Source organism: Silene latifolia, chromosome 11 (genome assembly GCF_048544455.1).
Source record: "Silene latifolia isolate original U9 population chromosome 11, ASM4854445v1, whole genome shotgun sequence".
NCBI lineage: Eukaryota > Viridiplantae > Streptophyta > Magnoliopsida > Caryophyllales > Caryophyllaceae > Silene > Silene latifolia.
Genome location: NC_133536.1, coordinates 24,820,370 through 24,842,221, shown reverse-complemented (window position 1 = coordinate 24,842,221; position 21,852 = coordinate 24,820,370). Strand labels below are relative to the sequence as shown.

The window sequence follows — 21,852 nt, the reverse complement described above, 5'->3', positions numbered from 1 at the left end:
TCAAGAGTCTTGATTGTTCTCTCTGTCTGACCGTCTGTCGCAGGATGAAATGATGTACTCATCTTCAATGTCGTTCCCAAAGACTCCTGCAACTCTTTCCAAAACCTTGAGATAAACCTCGAATCTCTGTCAGATACTATATCTTTAGGCACCCCATGTAACCTTAGCACATTCTTCCGATAAGCCATAGCTACTTGTGCTTTAGTCCATGTATCTTTCATTGGCACAAAATGAGCTGACTTGGTCAGTCGATCCACTATAACCCATATCATGTTGTTACCCTGCTGACTCTTTGGCAAACCCACGATAAAATCCATAGAAATGGATTCCCACTTCCACTCAGGTACCTCTAAAGACTGAATCTTACCTTGTGGTCGTCGCTGTTCCCCTTTAACTCTCTGACATGTCAAGCAACGGGCCACAAACTCAGCCGTTTCTTTCTTCATCCCAGGCCACCAGAAAGTCTTCTTTAAATCCTTGTACAGCTTGTCACCACCTGGATATACCGAATATGGTGTACAATGTGCCTCTGTCTTGATTGTCTTTTTCAGCTCCTCATCATTAGGGACACACCACCTCCCATCAAACCTCAAACTACCGTCTGTATGAATAGAGAATCTAGGCACTGTCCTTTTCTCTACTCCATCTCTCCACTCCACCATCTTAGGATCCAACACCTGTTTTCTTCGAATATCATCATATAGATCAGGCTGCACTGTCAAATCCCCCATGGCATCCCCTTTCTGCATCATATGTATCCCAAACTTCCCAACCTCATCTCTCAACCTCATCAAGGATATAGCTGTGCACAAAGAATGTACACTCTTCCTGCTCAAAGCATCGGCGACTACATTAGCTTTCCCTTCATGGTAGATAATATCCATGTCATAATCGCCAATCAACTTCATCCACCTCCTCTGTCTCATGTTCAACTCCTTTTGAGTGAAGATGTACTTGAGACTCTTGTGATCTGAAAATACCTTAAAGGTCGCCCCATAAAGGTAATGTCTCCAAATCTTGAGAGCAAACACAACTGCACCCAACTCCAGATCGTGTGTAGGATAATTCTCCTCATAAGATTTCAATTGCCTAGAAGCATAGGCAATCACTTTACCGTTCTGCATCAACACACATCCCAACCCATTATTTGAGGCATCTGTATAAACCTCAAAATTCCCAGTCCCTTCGGGCAATGCTAAGATTAGAGCTGTGGTCAAACGCTCCTTTAATGTTTGGAACGCCGTCTCACAACTCCCATCCCAACAAAACCTGTTCTCTTTCCTCATCAAAGCTGTCATATGTCTAGCAATCTTGGAGAAATCTTTCACGAACCGTCTGTAATATCCAGCTAAACCCAAGAAACTTCTGATCTCAGCTATATTCTTTGGTGCTTCCCACTTGGTAACTGCCTCAATCTTTGCCGGGTCCACAGCTACCCCATCCTTAGAAATCACATGCCCCAGAAAAACAACTTTCTCCAACCAGAACTCACACTTGGACAACTTTGCATACAACTCATGCTCCCTCAAGGTCTGCAACACAATCCTCAGATGCTCTTCATGTTCCTCCTTAGTCTTGGAATAGACTAATATGTCATCGATGAAAACTACCACAAACTTGTCCAAAAGCTGACTGAAGACTCTGTTCATCAAATCCATAAACACAGCCGGCGCATTAGATAACCCAAAAGGCATCACTACATACTCATAATGGCCATACCTCGACGTGAAAGCTGTCTTTGGTATGTCCTCCTCTCTAATCTTCACCGAGGGTACCCCGACCTCAAATCAATCTTGGAAAAGACTGATGCACCACTCAACTGATCAAACAAGTCATCTAACCTTGGCAAAGGATACTTGTTCTTCACCGTCACTCGGTTCAGCTCCCTGTAATCTATGCACAACCTCAGACTCCCATCTTTCTTCTTCACAAAAAGAACAGGTGCTCCCCACGGTGATACACTAGGTCTAATGTATCCCCTCTCTATCAAATCATCTAGCTGCTTCCTGAGCTCCTCTAACTCCTTAGGACCCATCCGGTACGGTGCCTTAGAGATTGGCCCCGTCCCCGGTTTCAGCTCAACACTGAAATCTATCTCCCTCTTCGGTGGAAACCCCGGAATCTCCTTTGGAAAGACATCTGAAAACTCCCCCACAACTGGTATCTGATCAACTTTCGGATTCTCCATCATGCATCTCTCACATGACACAAGATCATCGGGCACCCTTCCCTCAGATAGGACTTCAAGGTCATAGCTGCAATCAACTTAACTTTGGATTGTCCCACGATAAGACACACTAATGCCCTTAGGACCTCTCAGAGACACTTTCTTTTGATAACAGTCTATCTTAGTTTTGTACTTTCCTAACCAATCCATCCCGACTATCATCTCAAAACCGTCTAAAGGAAACTCTAGCAAGTCTACAGGTAGATCAACTTGCCCAACTATCATAGATACATCCCTATACAACCTCTCACATGATACAGACTTACCCGAAGGTATAAAGACTTTCTCACTTACAGACTCATATTCCCTCAGACCCAACTGTTTAACATGACTCGAAGATACAAACGACTGCGACGCCCCCAAATCAAACAAAACAAAGGTATGAACACCATTAACAAGAAAAGTACCAGTGATAACATGTGCGTCGTCCTCAGCTGCTTTCTTCTCCATCATAAATGACTTTCCATCGGTCTTCCGCCCACCTCCCGGACAGAGATCTTGGCAGAGGTAGTCGGCTTAGCACCTGACCCTTGATTGTTGTTGGTGTTCGTAGCTGGCTTCTGATAAGAATTACCGCCATTGCGGTTACCTCCACCGTTGTTGCTCTGACCTCCCCAGTTGTTCCATGACCCAGCCGGTTTGTTGCTCGCATAACTCTGTGCCGGCCCCTGAGAAAAACTTCCCTGTTCCGGCCTCTGGTAACCCCCGCTCACCGCACTGGTGCACTCATGTCTCTTGTGGCCTACACCGCCACAGTTAAAACAGGTCATTCCCCAGCTGCTGCTACTATTCCCATGGCCACGCCCATAGGAAGCCCCAGCACTAAACCCCGAATCAGATGAATACGCTCTAGCCTGAGTGTGGTTGACCTTCTTGTAATTGGATTGGCCACCACCCTCGGTCTCAGCCTTTCTTTTCTCATATCCTCTCTCTCGGGTCATCTCTACCAGCCTCTCATAACTCCTAGCCCTCTCATAAGCTTCCTTAACATCTGTAAGGATTCCCACGGGTAGCTTCTCCATTATCTTGGGGGTCAACCCCTTCTCAAACCTTAGAGCTGGGTTCTCATCACTCAATCCCATATCCTCAGCATACCTAGCCTTTTCATTGAACTGTCGGTAGTACTCAGCTACCGTCATGTCAGATGTCATCTTAAACCCATCAAACTCCTCTCTCAGCTTACTCCTCACATGCTCCGGTACGAACTCTCTCTTCATAGCCTTTCCAAACTCCTCCCAAGGAATAGCAGGCAGGGGCGGACCCACACTAGGCTTAGGTGTAGCAAATGCTACACCAAATAAAAAAAAACCCCTTACGAAATAATTAACTGCTACACCAATTCCTAAAATCCTCCGCATCTTTTTCAATCCTCCTTCTCAAAGTAGTTAATCATTCCTAAATTATCTCACCCATATCCCTAAAAATCTGGTTGATTTCTACAACTTCTGTTTTGAAATTTAATTATCAAATGAAGAATAAAATTACAATACCACTTTTAATTGCGGTAGAACATTCATATATCTTTAATCATACTCTCAAAATTCTTAGTTTCAAACTCTTCACAAATCAGTATGGTAGATGTTCCGACCCCAAGCGTCACTGGCGCACCGCTTCAATCGCCGTCGACAATCGAGCCACAGCCGCATCGCCCCACCACCACGAATCAGACAGGTAATTTCAATGTGTACCTCTTAAGGCTCTTATTCTCCGTCTTTAGCAATTCGATTTCATTTGTAAATTGTAATGATTGAAGAGTTTGATTGTTGAGTTACACTGACATGTTGTAAATTGTAATGGGTTAATTAAAATGATGGTTAAATTTTGCAATTTAAGTAATCGATTAATTGCTGAAAAATTTAGTGACAAATTGACAATTGTTGTGAATTTGTGATTTGGGTATAAAGCTGGTTATAGAAGTTTTACGAAATTTTTGAAGACAATCAAACAACTTTTGAAAAGAATATTTGGCTTGATTCCGAATTAGGCAGCCTGTTAATTGGAACTTGGGAGATGAATTGTTTCATTGTTTGATTGTCTTGCGTGGTGGGAATCTTGGCTAGTGCCTAGTGGAAATTGTCAAGTAGATGTGTATACTGTATAGTATTGCTTAATGACTTAATAAATTCATTTACCTGTACACTTTGTTTTAGAATCTAGCGAGTTGCGACAAAGCTAATGTGCTTAGGTGAATTTGTTTGTTTTTCATAGTTGAACATTCAGTGATTCAGAGTTTTAGTCGACTAATTGCACATTATTTTGCATATGACTTTAGATTGTAAATCAAAAAGAACAAGAGATGGAGTAATTACAAGTTTTTTCTCGAAAAAGGTTTCCAAATCAAATGAAGAATCAACTCAATCAGGTGGGCCGAGTTCTTTGCCACTTAATGTTGATTAGAAGATGGTGAAACTCATGACAGAGGTAATTCAAACCCGACATCACAACCTTCTATTGTATTAAGATTAAGTGGCGAGATTGCGTCTCTTCCACATGATCCGGGATTGAGGAAAAGAATATCAGATTATCATCCTAATGATAAGGAAATAGTCCAAAGAGAATATATTCGCAGAGGTCCTTGTCAACCTAAAGATTATGATTTCCCTCAAAAACTTATGAGTAAGTCAGAACGGAAGTTTAAGGCTGAGTGGTTTAAAAACTTTGAGTCTTGGCTTGAATATAGTCAAGCGAAAGATGCTGCCTTTTGTTTTGTTTGTTATCTTTTCAAAAAGGATAATGCGGTAGGAGGTGATGCCTTTGTTAGTAATGGGTTTAAAACTTGGAGTAGAACTGATGCCTTTAATAACCATGTTGGTAATCACAAGAGCGCTCACAATAATGCTATGAGAGATCTTGATAATTTCAAGAAGCAAAAATATTCCATAGTATCAAGATTTGAAAATCATTCTACCGCAACTAAAAGTGCATACCTTACTCGTTTAGAAGCTTCTATTAAAACTACAAGGTTTCTTTTACTACAAGGATTGTCATTTCGTGGTCATGATGAAAAAGAGACTTCATTGAATAGGGGAAATTTTATTGAGCTTTTGAAACTTCTTGCACAACATGATCAAAATATAGAAAAAGTTGTCTTAGAAAATGCTCCTAAAAATTGCATATTAGCGTCTTCTAAAATTCAAAAACAAATTGTTAATGCTTGTGCAATGGAGACAACTATGAAGATCGTGAAAGAACTTGATGGTGATTTTTTTGGTATTCTTGCTGATGAGTCGGCTGATATAGCTGATAAAGAACAAATGGCTCTTTGTTTAAGGTTCGTTGATAAAAAAGGACAAGTGAAAGAGAGGTTTTTTGGTATTGTGCACGTAGGTGACACTACGTCCTTAACATTGAAAGAAGCTATTTATCAGTTACTTAAGAAATATTCTCTTACTTTTTCAAAAGTTCGGGGTCAAGGTTATGATGGTGCTAGTAATATGCAAGGTTCAATTAATGGGCTCAAAACTTTAATTTTGAATGAATCTCCAAGTGCGTACTTTGTCCATTGTTTTGCTCATCAACTTCAATTAATACTTGTTGCTGTTGCTAAAAAGAATTATGATTGTAGTTGGTTGTTTGAAACACTTGCAAATTTGTTGAATTTGGTTGGAAGTTCACCGAAGCGAAAAGAAATTCTTAAAGAAAGACAAGCTGAACATGTGTTGAAAGAAATTGAGGTAGGTGAAATTGAATCGGGAAGTGGTTTAAATCAAGAGCTTGGATTGAGCAGGCCAGGTGATACTCGATGGCATTCTCATTTTAAAACGATCTTACGTGTGCTTACTATGTACTCTTCCATCCTTGATGCGATTGATACAATTGGAGAGATTTCTAGTGGGGCAGACACTGTAAAGGCAGAGTCCATTTCTTATGCTTTGAGGACGTTTGATTTCGTATTTGTTGCTCAATTAATGGTGACTATTTTTGGCGTAACAAATGAATTAAACCTTGCATTGCAAAAAAAAGAGCAAGATATTGTGAATGCTGTAAAGCTTGTGGATGTGACAAAAAGCTCTTTGCAAAGGATAAGAGATAATGGTTGGGATGCTCACATGGAAAAGGTTAGTGCATTTTGCTTTAAGCATGGCATTGATATTCCTAATATGGATGATGTGTATGTTATTCCAGGAAGACATAGACGTGGTCGACGAGAAGTAGATAATCTTAAACATTTTCGAGCTGAGGTTTTCATGAGCGTTATTGATCAAATTTTGTCAGAGTTTAATGATCGATTTAGCGAGAAAAGTAAAGAACTCCTGGTATGTATGTCTTACTTTAATCCTCAAAATCGATTTGCTTCTTTTGATACGAAGAAGCTCCTTCAACTTGCTGAGTTCTACCCTTGTGAATTTTCTCGTAAAGATTTGTTGTATTTTGAATATCAACTTGATACCTTCAAGTATGATGTTCAAAATGATGATAGATTTTGGAATCTCAAAACTCTTAACGAACTTTCCATGAAACTTGTTGAAACAAGGAAACATTTGACTCATTCAAAGGTTTACATGCTTCTAAAGCTTGTGTTGGTTCTTCCGGTGGCAACCGCGACTGTGGAAAGGGCATTTTCAGCTATGTCATTCATCAAAAACAGATTGCGTAATAGCATGGGCGATGAATACCTGAATGATTGTTTGGTTACGTTTCTAGAACGTGATGTATTTATAAATGTGACCGATGATGAAATTGTAAAACAATTTTTAGATATGCGAACTCGTCGAATAGTGTAGCAATATTTTAATTTTTTTTGTAATTGACATTTTTTTTGTAATATTATCAATTTTAGAATTTTGCTACACCAAATTAAAAATCCTGGGTTCGCCCCTGATAGCAGGCAGCCCCTGCTTCGCATACATGTCTCTAGCATTCACCTTTACCTTGTCCCACCACTCACCTGCCGCTTCTCTCAAGTAGAACGCAGCTTGTTCTACCTTCAACTCATCAGGACAATGCACCAAATCTAGGATGTTCTCCATCTCCCTATGCCAATTATCTAGAAGAATTGGCTCCCTGGTCCCCTTGTACTCTTTCGGGTTAAACCTCGCTATGTAGAGACTGATCTTTGAGTGATCTACCTCTTTATCTTTCCCCACTCTCTTTAAAGCTTCCGTAAGAGCATCTTGGTGCTCCAACATCTTAACTATGTCATCGGTGGTCATGCTCTCAGCTCTAGCATACAAGGCGTTTCTCTTAGGCGGCATCTTGATACTATATAAGAAAAGGTAGATATAAACATACATACTATAACCCAAAACACGTATATAGCCTGCACAGACCCCACTCAATCGAGTGCCACAACCCACTCGATCGAGTGGCCAACATACTCGATTGAGTGCCTCGACTCCAGAACCGAATCAGACCTCCTGATCATAAACATACTCGACTGAGCTGGCATGCCACTCGATCGAGTGACCCCTACTCGATCGAGTACCCCTATATACTCGATCGAGTACTCAAAAACACGGTTCTGACCATAAAAACATCAATCTATCCACTCGATCGAGTCAGACCCACTCGATCGAGCACCTCACCTACTCGATCGAGTGTCCCCCCACTCGATCGAGTCATGCTGACTCTTATACACTACCCGCATGTTATCTCACTCTCCCATCTTATATACATTACTATACTTTCAAAAAAAATATAATAAATACTCATGCATTTCTAGTAACTCTTTATGCAATCAACAAACAATTTATTCATGTTATCAAAATGCCACATTATAAACACCCAACATACTTTTCACTCGATTCAACATATGAAACACATTCCTTCAACTTTTTAACCATACTTTCAATTCTCCACATCCAACTTCCAACAATTCACAACACATGCCGTTATGCACACATACAAACCAAAAGACAACACACACGACCCTGACACATATCCCCCCATGTGACCGGTTCAAAATTGCAGGGCGAGTTCGCGACTGTAGGACGTCTCTCAAGCCTTTGCATTAACTCCTACAACTTTTACCCCGAGTTCATTTTAATTGACTCCCTACGTTCATTATATTCATTAGTTACAGGTTTCAAGATCGTCGCTCTGATACCACTTTGCGACACCCCCATACTCCAAGTGCCTTACCAGGACCACTCAGGTATAGAAATGTCACCATCTCGGTTTCCGGAGACAATGATAATCAAATGACAATAACGAAACATAATTTAAAAAGTAATAAGTTTAAAGCGATTACAATCCAAATCCAAACTGATAAAAGTATAATACATGTCCTCAAAACCAAATGTCTAAAACTACTCAAGTACGGCAGCGGAAGACTCTAATCAGCTCGTGGTGACACATCCCAGCTAGCCCATATGCCTCTAATCATACCTACTCAACAACTGCTCACCATCCTCGAATGGATCACCACAGTTTTACAAAAAAAAAAGGGGTTCATTACTAATCACATAATTATATAATCACAATAAGACAGAAACCAACAAAGCTCAATCGTCACATCAACCCGAACTCCATCACCAACTCCTCAAAATTGACTACACACTAAAGTGTGTAGCCCTGCCAGAGTACCCATCGCAACAGGTTACTCCTCGCCACCAGTGGGGGACCGCAGTCGTTCCCACCTAAGCCTCGCTCATCTCCGTCGAGCGATAAACCCAATTCCATTAATGTGCACATCCCTTCCGTGGCGGGTTCCACAGAAGGCGAATAATGGGCGTGAAGCCACTTCCGCAAGTGACTCCACTCAGCCAGGGACGCACCTCGAAGAACACAGACAAACACAATCAACAACAACCAAATCCAACAACCGTCACAATATGAATATGGTACTTTACAACAATCACAATCAACAACAAACCACATTATGTGACTAATACTGAGTAGGGAAACCCTACCTGGAATGCAAACACAAGCAGACGATCTCAACAGCTGTATCAAAACCTCTCCTCTACGAATCCTCCTCCTATCACATGATCACATAATTACTACTAGCACAACTAACCATAAAAAACCCCAATCCCCCAAATTAGGGTTTAAATAAAGTTAATTAAATGCTATAAAATTGGTATGTAGATATTACCCTTGACGCAAGGATCACAAGGACACAAAGAACGATGAAATCCGACCTTTCAAGCTCCGGGATTTGCCAATAACACGGATGATGCGCACAACGTAGTTTCAATCTCCTTTTTAAGATTATTAGGTTTGTAAAAGTGTTTAGGGAAGAAGACGGTATGAATTATAAACTAATCCGTGTTATTAACAAAACCCGTCAAAATAATACCCGTTAACTGACCTACTCGATCGAGTAACTAACGTACTCGATCGAGTGCCACTTACTCGATCGAGTACCCAAGCTACTCGATCGAGTACCCTACAGGCAGAATACTTTTTCTAAAATCAAAACCCCCTTACTCGACAGAGTAATACCCACTCGATAGAGTACCCATAGACTCATAAAACCGTAGTATTACACTCAACCCCATATCCTCAGCGTACCTAGCCTTCTCATTAAACTTACCGTAGTACTCGGCCACCGTCATATCAGATGCCATCTTAAGCTCATCGAACTCCTCTCTCAGCTTACTCCTCACATGTTCCGGTACGAACTCTCGCCTCATGGCTCTCCTGAACTCATCCCAAGGTATAGCAGGTAGTCCCTGCTTCATGTACATCTCCCTAGCACTCACCTTGACCTTATCCCACCACTCTCATGCCGCCTCCCTCAAGTAGAACGCAGCTTGTTCCACTTTCAACTCATTCGGGCAGTGCACCAACTCCAGGATATTCTCCATCTCTCTGTGCCAATTATCTAGAAGAATTGGCTCCCCGGTCCCCTTATACTCTTTCGGGTTGAACCTCGCTATATGGATGCTGATCTTCTAATGATCAACCTCCTTATCCTTTCCCACTCGCTTCAACGCTTCCGTAAGAGTATCTTGGTGCTCCAACATCTTTACTATATCATCAATGTTCATGCTCTCAGCTCTAGCATACAAGGCGGTTTTCTTTAGCGGCATCGTGTAATTATATAAGAAAAGGTAGATATAAACACGCATACTATAACCCAAAACATGCATATGACCTGCACAGACCCCACTCGATCGAGTACCAGAACCTACTCGGTCGAGTTGAGGCTACTCGATCGAGTGTCCAACCTACTCGATCGAGTGCCTCGACTCCAGAACCTAATCAGACCTCTGCTCATAAAAATACTCGACCGAGCTGACAAGCCACTCGATCGAGCGGCCCCTACTCGATCGAGTGCCCCTATGTACTCGATCAAGTACCCAAAAACACTATTCTTCCCAGAAAACATCAAACTACCTATTCGACCGAGGCACACCTACTCGATCGAGCACCTCACCTACTCGATCGAGTGCCCCGCACTCGATCGAGTCATGCAGACTCGTATACACTACCCGCATGTTAATCTTACTTTCCCAACATAATATACAATTTTTAAATTTTAATAAAATAACAACACTACGCATGCATATATACGCAACTTGTTATAAAATCAACAAAACAATTTATTCATACCACTAATGTGCCACATTATAAACAACCAACATGTTTTTCATCCAATTCGATATACAAATCACATATCTTTCAACTTCTACTCCATACCTCCAATTCTCCACATTTAACATCCATCAATTCACAACACATGCCACTATGTACACATACAAACCAAAAGACAACACATACGACTCTGACACGTACCCAATGTGACCGGTTCAAAATTGCAGTGAGAGTTTGCGGCTTTAGGACGTTTCCCAAGCCTTTGCATTAGCTCCTACAACTTCTACCCCGGGTTCATTTTAATTGACTCCCTATGTTCATTAGATTCATTGGTTACAGGTTTGAGGATCGTCGCTCTGATACCACTTTGTGACACCCCCATACTCCAAGTGCCTTACCAGGACCACTCAGGTATAGGAACGTCACCATCTCGGTTTTCCGAGGCAATGATAATCAAATGACAATAAAGAAACATAATTTAAATAGTAAAAGTTTAAAGTGATTACATATCCAAATCCCAAAACTGATAAATAATACGATACATGTTCTCAAAAACCAAATGTCTCAAAAACTAAAGTATGACAGCTGAAGACTCTAATCAGCTCGTGGTGACACATCCCAGCGAGCCCAAATGCCTCTAATCAAACCTGCTCAAGAACTGCTCATCATCCCCGAATGAATCACCACAGTTTTACAAAACAAACACGGGGGTCAGTACTAATCACACAACACAATCACAACAAGATAATTATCAAATAGCTCAACCGTCACATCAATCCCAAACTCCACAAACAAACTCCACGTCACTGACTACACATTAAAGTGTGTAGTCCTGCTAGAGTACCCATCGCAACAGGTACTCCACACCGCCAGTGGGGGACCGCAGTCGTTCCCACCTAAGCCCCGCTCATCTCCATCGAGCAATAAACCCAAGTCCATTAATGTGCACATCCCTTCTGTGGCGGGTTCCACAGAAGACGAATCAAGGGCGTGAAGCCACACCCGCAAGTGAATCCACTCAGCCAGGGATGCACCCCGAAGATCACAGACAGATACAATCAACAACAATCAACAACGATAATATTCAACAACCGTCACAATACCAACATTATACTTTAACAACAATCATAATCAAATCACCAACCACATCATGTGACTAATACTGATTAGGGAAAAGCCTACCTGGAATGCAAACACAAAAGCAGACGATCTAGCAGCTGTCTCAAAATCTTTCTTCTACGAGCCCTACTCCTATACACATAATCATACACTCACTACTAATACAACATAAACATAAAAACCCCCAATCCCAAAATTAGGGTTTAAACAACCCCAACCAAATGCTATAAAAACGGTACGTAGAACTTACCCTTGACGCAAGGATCACAATGATACAAAGAACAACGAAATCCGACCTCTCTAGCTCCGGGATTTGCCAATAATGCAAATGTGGAGAACAACGTAGTTTGCAATTTCTTTTTGTGTGTATTAGGTTTATAAGTGTTTAGGAAAGATAACGGAGTATTATATATACTAATTCGCATTATTAACAAAACCCGTCAAAATATTACCCGATAACCGACTTATTCGATCGAGTAAGTAACATACTCGATCGAGTGCCACTTACTCGATCGAGTATCAAGGCTACTCGATCGAGTACCCTACAGGCAGAACATTGTTTCGTAAATCAAAACATACTTACTCGACAGAGTAAGCCCCACTCGATAGAGTACCCAGAGACTCACAAAACCGTAGTATTACATCTTTCTCCAATGAACCATCCCTAAAAAAAATCCACTGAGGGATTAATAGAAACCAAAATGGTGGAATTTTATTTATGTAATATTAACGTTTTCGTTATTAATTTAAGTTTTCCCTTAAATAATGTAAGAAATAGGGTATTGATTCATAAAGATGTAAGTATATTTATCTACGAATAGCACAACTCCACAAATCTTGATAACCCTTAAATGAGAACAAAACAACATATATGTGAAGATTAAAAATGTGAAGATTACTTCATAACCAATGGAACTTCAAAATAAATAAATAAATTATTAATTTAAAACCTTAGTACACTTAATTTGATTTTGATACAATGATAAGAAAGATTATTGACACACACACACACACACACACACACACACACACACACACACACACACACACACACACACACACACACACACACACACACACACACACACACACACATATATATATATATATATATAATTCGTTTGGCGATTGGGGTAAAAAAAAATATTTGTTTGAATTTCGGCTCACAAATGTTGTCTTTCATCAAACATTTATAGCCAAATGAGGAAGCGTTTTATGACTTTTGGTTTTTTTATTATTACCAAATTTAATATATATACATAAATATGTATAAATGTTTTATGACTGTTGAGCATTCATTTTTATTATTAACAAATTTAATATAGACATAAATATAGAGTAATGAGAAATGAAATATAAAAGGTTTACTTTTTTTTTTTTTTACAAAATCCACATTGCATGAGAATTGTTTAGAGAGTTGTATTACGAACTAAAAAAATGGTAGATATTTTGTCTTCTCTTTTATTTATAAATCATATTTATAGATTTACATATGTATTCAATTTAATGAAAGGAGTTGCACATATAAATAATTTAAAATTAGAGTGATGTAATTTTTTATTTTTTTTTCGTTTAACCAATTGTAGTTTTAAAAATTAAAATATCAATGTTTAATGTTAAGTATGTTATTATTGCCCTTAATATTTACAAATTCTTTATTATTTCATAAACGGCGTAAAATTAGAAGTATGTGATATTTATTTGTTACTTAAAATATTCTAAGAATAAACGTAGAAATTTAAAATTTAGTATGAATTTTAATTTTTAATTGTTTTTTAATTTATCTATAAATTAAAAGGGCCAAAATTTAATGTTTTTTATGCTAATTTATTTTTTATGTAAATATTTTTTAATTTGTGTATCGTTTTAAATGGATCATTATACGAACATGAATTATCCTCTTAATTAAACACGTCATATTACATGGAGGATTGGTGACGTGGAATTTGGATAATGCAAAGTGACATTTAGTAATGTGAGGTGGCATTGTCTACGTGACTTTTAAGGTTTATCCTTTTAATAATACTTATAGATGCAAAAAAAATCCAATATTAAAAATTAAAATTATCATATACACATTATTCTTTAAAAAAAAGTTGTAACGTGTTAGCCTCTTGTTCATTTGATAGAATCTTCACATTTATCCGTGTCGGGTGGGAGGGAAGTGTCCATGACGTTACAGTGTAGTGGGATGCTCTAACTAATTCAAAATATGCTTTCCTGCATTCACCTAGAGGAAAGTATTATCTAGTCGGATCGACTGCGGATATCCGAATACATGCAACAGGATATTTGTCTCCTATCTGCGATAAAAAGGCAAATGCTAGATGTCATATGTCGGAATTTAAAGATAGACCCCCCAGAAGGAATGTTAGAGCATTTTAATTATCAACATTCGTCATTGAGAATGAAAGTTGAAATGTCATTTGGTCAATTGAAAAAAAAAGGTGAAAAGTGTTAAAATTTATGCCTCAAATTGTCACCTAAATATCAAATGTCCATTATTATTTCTACTTTTACACTTCATAATTTTACAAGGATGCACACTTGGAATACTGTACAATAAATATGACTTGAATATTCAAGCTAGGAACAACAGATTCAGGCATGTTTTAAATGAAGTGTAAGGAGGCCATGTACAAGGTGCGAAATAATAACATAGTAAAAGACATTTGGCAAGACAATGAATTTGATGATGTCAATAGTGAAAATAAAGACGAAGATGAAAATGGCGAGGGGGATGATAATATGGAAATAAATGGTTAGAAAAAAATGTAATATGTGATGTATTTTTTATCGTAATGTATTGTATTACTTGTAATAAGAAAAATTAATTTATATAAAGCGGAAATTTTTTATAAGTTCAGTTCGACTCTTAAAAGTTCAGCTCATATATGTTCAGTTCAGCTCTTATAAGTTAAGGTCAGCTCCTATATATAAGTTAAGTTAAGTTAAGTTCCTCTAAATTTAGTTCAATTCAGCTCCTATAAGTTCAGTTCAGTTCAACATCTATAAGTTCAATTCAACTCCTATAAATTTAGTTCAGTTAAGTAAAAAACAGGGCTTATTGATAAACATAATCTTATATTCCCTCCAATCAACTTCACTTTACATGTTTACTTACTTTATCACGTTTGTCAACGCGACTTTTATGCGGTAAATATATTTAGCTACGTATTTGCAAAAATTATAAAAGTTAGATATTTTTAATATACTTTTAAGACGAATAAAATAAGAGAACCTTTTGAGACTTGAAGTTGACATAAAGCACGGCCCAAAATGGTTTGAGATGATCGAGGCCAAACACGTATGCATGGACACTTAACTAGAAGTATGTCGTCGGAAATTTTGGATGAAAATATTCAACTACTACAACAATATTACGATATACGTATTATTCTTAATTGGTCGACTTCTAGTACAACATTTTTGCAATTTACATAGATAGATATATACAAGCATATGACTATCTTCTAATTTCATGGATTTTGATTCTGAGTGTAGATGTAATCTGTGTGCGCCAACAAAGTTCTTCTCATTAAGCATTCCTCTTCTGATAATTCTTCACAAACCTTATCCACTTCATCCACACCCTTTATTCAAAATATTAGTGTAACAAATTATAATCTTCTTACTCGAAAATTAGCACAACTTAACATTAACTTAATTAAAAATAAATAGTTAAAACGTATTTTTTAACATGTGCCCTATGAACTTAAATAGAGAGAGTGACAATAAATATCACGGAAATTTGAGTATGTATCATTTTTTTTTTAGTTTTTAATTTGATAAATGAATGTTTAGAAGCTTAGGTTGGTTTAACAGTCTAATACAGAGTAATAATTGTTTATATTATTAACATTAATTAAAATTAAAATATGTAAATGAGAAATCCAACCTGAAGTTGGTTTTCCGGCCCTGAATTCGAGTTAGGAAACATGGTACCTTGCCGGGCACCATGCGAGAGCGCCAAGAACATTAGGAGAGACACAAGAAAAAGAACACTTGTGATCTTTGAGTAAGTCATATTATTGTGGTTAATTTGGTTTTGATGGGATAATAACAAGCCAATAACTTAGGAGGAAACTTTCAGATATGTATATAATGAAGGAAAATGGGAAGAATATAAAGGAGCAAAATGCGGAATAATAAGTGCATGGTTAGGTTTGTGATGCTGGTTTAACCTTCAAGCAAGAAACATCAACGCCTGACTTTTTCTCATTGCCGTCTAGAACGTAAACAAGTTGTGTATGATTGAATGGTATCAAGTTTTACTTGTATGTTGTGATCTAGAAGAGATAAGAGATTAGAGCTACAATATTTGATTTTTAGGATTAATATATCTTCCATTATGATAGCATAAAAAATACAATTATATTCGGTATATATCATTCGGTTTAATCTGGATTCAAGTTTGTTAAAACTATTATTAGGATGGTAAGCTCTCCTTCATGACTCATGAGATACTGGTGCATTCTCTAAACTTGGAGCTAAAAAATCTTTTGTTAAACTAAAACAATCTAGTTCTTTTGGACTGAAACGGATCTGATCTGAACTGAACTGAACTTATAGGATTTGAACTGAACTGAACTGAACTTATTGGATCTGAACTGAACTTATAGGATCTGAACTGAACTTATAGAATCTGAACTGAACTTATAGAATCCGATTTTAAATTAACTTAAATTAATTTAACTTAAATATTATTATTATTATTATTATTATTATTATATTATTATTATTATTATTATTATTATTATTATTGGTCTTGTTCTTGTTCTTGTTGTTATTTTTATTATTATTTTTTTGTTTTTTTATAAACCGCAACTTTTGATTATTATTATTATAAAAAAACGCAAACTTTTAGTGAAATTAAACAAAAAATTTACATGAAATTAGTAGGCAACCAAGAGAGAACACTAATAAGAAAATATAGTCTAAAACACAAGGTAAAATAATAACATTTTTCCGCTTTATATACATTGGTTTGTTCATACATTATACCACGGTTACATTACGATAAAAAATAATGAGAAGAGTGATAATTTTGTTTTGAAAATAATAATGTATATATATGTATCGAATAATTAATGTCAAATATTTTTGCGTCGGTTTTTAAAAATAATTCTCCTTATATTAATTTTTGTAAACTGAATTTATAAGATCTGAACTTATAAGATCTGAACTGAACTTATAGGATCTGAACTGAACTGAACTGAACTTATAGGATCTGAACTAAACTGAACTTATAGGATCTGAACTGAACTTATAGGATCTGATCTGAACTGAAATGAACTTATAGGATCTGAAGTGAACTTAAGTTAAGTGACTTTAAGTCCAAAAAAACAGGACCTTACTGATTGATCTATATAATCATATGTAATGTAATTATTACCGGGCGACGATATTGTCTTTATAATGCAAAATCAATCCACAGATATGACTAGTGTTAGTAGTGTAATTAACACTCCTAGCTAGTTAAATAACATACCTACAAAACATACTAACAGTTACTCAAACAACATATATATAAATGTGCTGTTTTATAATTTTTTTTTCGATTTATTAAAACGTCAATTCTCATCTAGAATCAGCTGAAACTCGATTAAACACAAAATGGATATACATATACTCCATATACAATTAGTCTCTCTTAAAATAAGTAATACCCCGGCTTGCTAAAATACGTGAAGTAACATTTCACTTGCACAATTAAAACAAGTTTTTGGTTCAATCGTAACATTATACTTTTGTCTTTTCTATTCTATTTGACGAATTTTAAACTAAGGCAAATATACTTTCGTTTAAAACAAAACTTTGTGTCCCGCATAATACATGCATGCATAAGAAGTATAGGCTCGAATTTAATTGCCTAAATTCCCATTATCATGGAACTTTACCAAATCAAAAATCTTCTGCCAAATTAAACGTTCATAATTTATTCATGTAATAACTTCGACAAACATTGCAAAAACTAACTTTCAAATCTTCTGAAATTCGTTAACCATTTGGCAACTTTCTAATTTTACGACCCTCATTAATTAATTCATTTCCTTCAAAAAATATAAACTAACATTACCCTTAAGTACGATTTCTCAACTGCAAAAGAGAAAAGATGGGAAATATTATCTCCACAAATCAACCATTTTGGATCACCATTACCATTACCATTTCTTCTTCTTCTTCTTCTAAAGTCCTTTAGAATCTCAAAAACACAAAATCTTTAGAATATTCATATTCATATACTACCTGTTTACGTCCAGGAAGAATCTCTTATCCAAACAAGTCCTGAAACATGAGCGAAACACCTCCCATTGAAAACCAAATAAACTCATCCGATCTCGACGATGATGGAAAACCTAAAAGAGAAGGTTTTTATCTATCCATTTTATTATAATATGATTTTCATGCAAGTTTATACGTATTATAATATGTAACGTTTTTAATTAATGATGTGACAAAGGTACTTTGATAACTGCAAGTGCACATATCATAACAGCCGTAATAGGGTCGGGTGTATTGTCGCTAGCATGGGCCGTAGCCCAAATGGGTTGGATCGCCGGGCCCGTAATACTACTGGTGTTCGCCGTTGTTACATGGTACGCTTCTATGTTGCAGGCTGATTGTTATAGGGACCCTGTTACCGGCAAGAGAAATTATACTTATCGAGAAGCTGTCAGATCTATTCTAGGTAATTTTATAATTTCACAAGTTATAGAATAAGATGGTCATTTTTCAGAAAAATTCATTCATTTATGGGTTACTAATAAAAGAGTAGCTTTTATAGAAATAGACTGTATTGCAATGTGATCATCTCACTTAATAATTACGTTTTGATATGATATTATAATCTTGTTTCTAAAGGATGATTATGCAATCATTAGTTGTAGACAATGATTGTGTTTAGTGAGCTTGATCATTGTCATTATTTGCATGTGATTAAATTTGTACTAATAGTAGTAAACTTTAAATTGAATTAGAGCGTGCAATTGGATACTGATAAGGCGTCATAGAGTAATTCATGAAGGACTCTAATTCATTTCTTGCAAATCATCACCAACAATAGTACAATACAAACCAAACTCGTGGGGAAGGTTATCCCACCTGCTTTCTAAAGGCCCCTGAAGTACGGTGATGGTTGAGGCTCAACTTATATATATTTATATTCTATTAGTATCCAACACGTCCTCAGCAATAATTGGCACCATCACCTCTGAGCTCTGCAACCACCATACCCCACTCAACTCCACCCGAGTCATCCCTGCAAACAACTCCCCAACCCGTTCCCACGCCCACTAAGTATAACATTAACACGAGTTTCAAGAACTCTAAGAAGTTATTAATAAACAACATTAGCATTTAAAATTGCTAAAAATTTAAACAAAAAGTCAGACATGCTACATTATAATTTCAAAAATATAAGAGTACAACATAGAAAACCGAGAAATTTCGGGGCACATCGTAAAATCTTCCTAAATCATTTTATTTTAATCTGACAATTTAACCCGTTTCTATATAATTTGATTGAGATTCTTTCTTATTTCTACATAATTTGATTAATGTTTTAAACTTAATTTTACGGTGTATATATGTTTACAGGTGGAACGAAATTTATGTTTTGTGGGCTTGCTCAATATTCAAACTTCATAGGAGTGACAATAGGTTACACTATTACAGCTTCTATAAGCATGGCGTAAGGATTTAAGTATCTACTTTCTCCGTATCAATCATTTGTTTACTTACCTTACAAAGAAACAAATCATTGAGACGGAAAGAGGACTAATATGTAGGGATGTCAATTTCACCCGCATCCATTAAAACCCGATCCACCCGATCCTAAAATATGGATGAAAACCCGATTTAAATGGATAGTGGATGGATGACGGATGAAACGGATGTGGATGACGGATGGGTTGGATGAAGAAATTTCACCCGCCATCCACCCGCCACCCGATTTTATTATTTTTTATTTAATTTTTTTTACATATAACACATTATTAAGATATAAAATATTTAAATTTTCATATTTTTCTACTCTCAATATAAATATTTTGTAAGCCTACCCACTAGAAAGTTAAACTAAATTAATTATCTAACTTTATTTTTGTAGAGAAAAAAAATCATCATTTTTTTAAACTTGAAATTATAAATGCACAACACCCGTTTATCACCCGATCCACCCGTTTCATCCATGGATGATGGATGGATGGATGACGGATGATATGTTTCACGGATGACGGACGGGTTGGATGAGATTTTAAAAAGACGGATGGATGACGGATGAGGCTTCACCCGACCCGAACCCGATCCATTGACATCCCTACTAATATGTAAACATGTTATTTCAAATTGATTAATCTTTACTCATGAAATTAATTAATTAATAGGGCTGTTAAGAGAGCAATATGCTTCCACAAGGAGGGACACCAAGCAGGATGTCACCTTTCTAACAATCCATTCATAATAACATTTGGAGCAGTTCAGTTATTACTCTGCCAAATCCAAAATTTTCACAAGCTTTCCATACTCTCTATAATCGCGGCCATCACGTCTTTTGGTTATTCCTTCATTGGGATTGGTCTCTCCATTGCCAAAGTTGCAGGTGAAAGCCATGCTAAAACAACACTAACTGGAGTACAAATTGGAGTAGATGTGACAAAGGAACAAAAGATTTGGAACATCTTTACCGCGTTGGGGAACATGGCATTTGCTTATGCTTTTTCCATGGTTCTAATTGAAGTACAAGTAAGCTTTCGTCCCGTTGATATAAAATTCTAGACATAATAGGATTTAAATGAATTGATGGTTGTAACTGACAGGATACACTTGGACCAAGTCCACCGGAGAATGTGGTGATGAAGAAAGCATCGACAATTGGGATTTTCATAACCACGTTTTTCTACATGCTATGTGGAGTTGTTGGTTATGCAGCATTTGGTAACGCTGCACCAGGCAATTTTTTGACAGGGTTTGGATTTTATGAACCATATTGGCTCATTGCCATTGCCAATATCTTCATAGTTGTCCATCTTGTTGGAGCGTACCAGGTAATGTTGTTACTTTTTAAACCTTTATACAAATGACTCGAGAAGACTAATGTGAAATTACAACATGGTATTGATAATTGATGTACTTATGATAGGTATTCGTGCAACCACTTTTCGAGTTTATAGAGTCTCAATGCGCAACTAGATGCCCACAAAACAAATTCATCAATGCAGAATATCCGATCAACCTCCTCTGTGGGATCTACAACGTCAATTTGTTCAGGTTGACATGGCGATCATTATATGTGGTAGTGATGACTGTCATAGCAATGCTCCTTCCATTCTTCACCGACATTGTTGGACTTTTAGGCGCGTTTTCCTTTTGGCCGCTGACCATATTCTTCCCTATTGAGATGTACATCGTGCAAGCCAAAATCCGACGATTCTCGCCGAAATGGATAGGGCTGCAAATTTTAAATGTTTCATGCTTGATTATTTCACTCTTAGCTGCTGTAGCTTCCTTTAGAGGTATTAGTGTAAGTGTTTCGAAATACAAGCTTTTTCATTCTGTATCTTAGCCTCTTAGGTGTATCTCAATATGTATCATTTCCCATGAGATTCTTAATTTCAATGTGACAATGTGTATAGAAGCTTGAAAGTATATAGCTTCGGCATGTCCTGGTCATGTTCTTCGTGCATTATGAAACATTAAGCAGCGGTTTATTTACTGTAAGCCCGTCAAGGCCTCCATGGGTCAGTGTATTCACTTGTATAAAGATGTTAATGATCAAGTCACTCCAAGATTATTGCTTCGTCACACAAATGATCCATGTAAAAGAGTAAGCATGACAAAATATCGATCCTGGAGTTGGGATCCTCCTAATTTCGTACCCACGCGATAAAATAAAAGTCTCAGATAAGCTAAATTTAAATCGTCGACACAAGGCAAGACTCTCTCAGCAGACTCAACCAATTTCAGTTCAAGGGAGATATGGAGAAGGCGCAAACTTAATGAACCAAATGAGCCAACCAAATTGA

At 37.1% G+C, this 21,852-nt stretch overlaps 2 protein-coding genes across 2 annotated transcripts; both read left to right on the top strand.

Annotated features, from left to right (window-relative positions):
- Positions 1-4,839: 4,839 nt before the first annotated feature.
- On the top strand, positions 4,840-6,951 carry LOC141613121 (uncharacterized). Its single transcript, XM_074431858.1, has one exon. It carries the CDS (start codon positions 4,840-4,842, stop codon positions 6,949-6,951), a length of 2,112 nt encoding a protein of 703 aa, XP_074287959.1.
- Positions 6,952-18,122: 11,171 nt separating this feature from the next.
- Positions 18,123-21,496, top strand: LOC141613572 (amino acid permease 6-like). Its single transcript, XM_074432312.1, has 6 exons — positions 18,123-18,198; positions 18,291-18,518; positions 19,427-19,520; positions 20,215-20,572; positions 20,647-20,874; positions 20,970-21,496. Exons 1-6 carry the CDS (start codon positions 18,123-18,125, stop codon positions 21,390-21,392), a joined length of 1,407 nt encoding a protein of 468 aa, XP_074288413.1. The 3' UTR covers positions 21,393-21,496.
- The last annotated feature ends 356 nt before the right edge of the window (positions 21,497-21,852 follow it).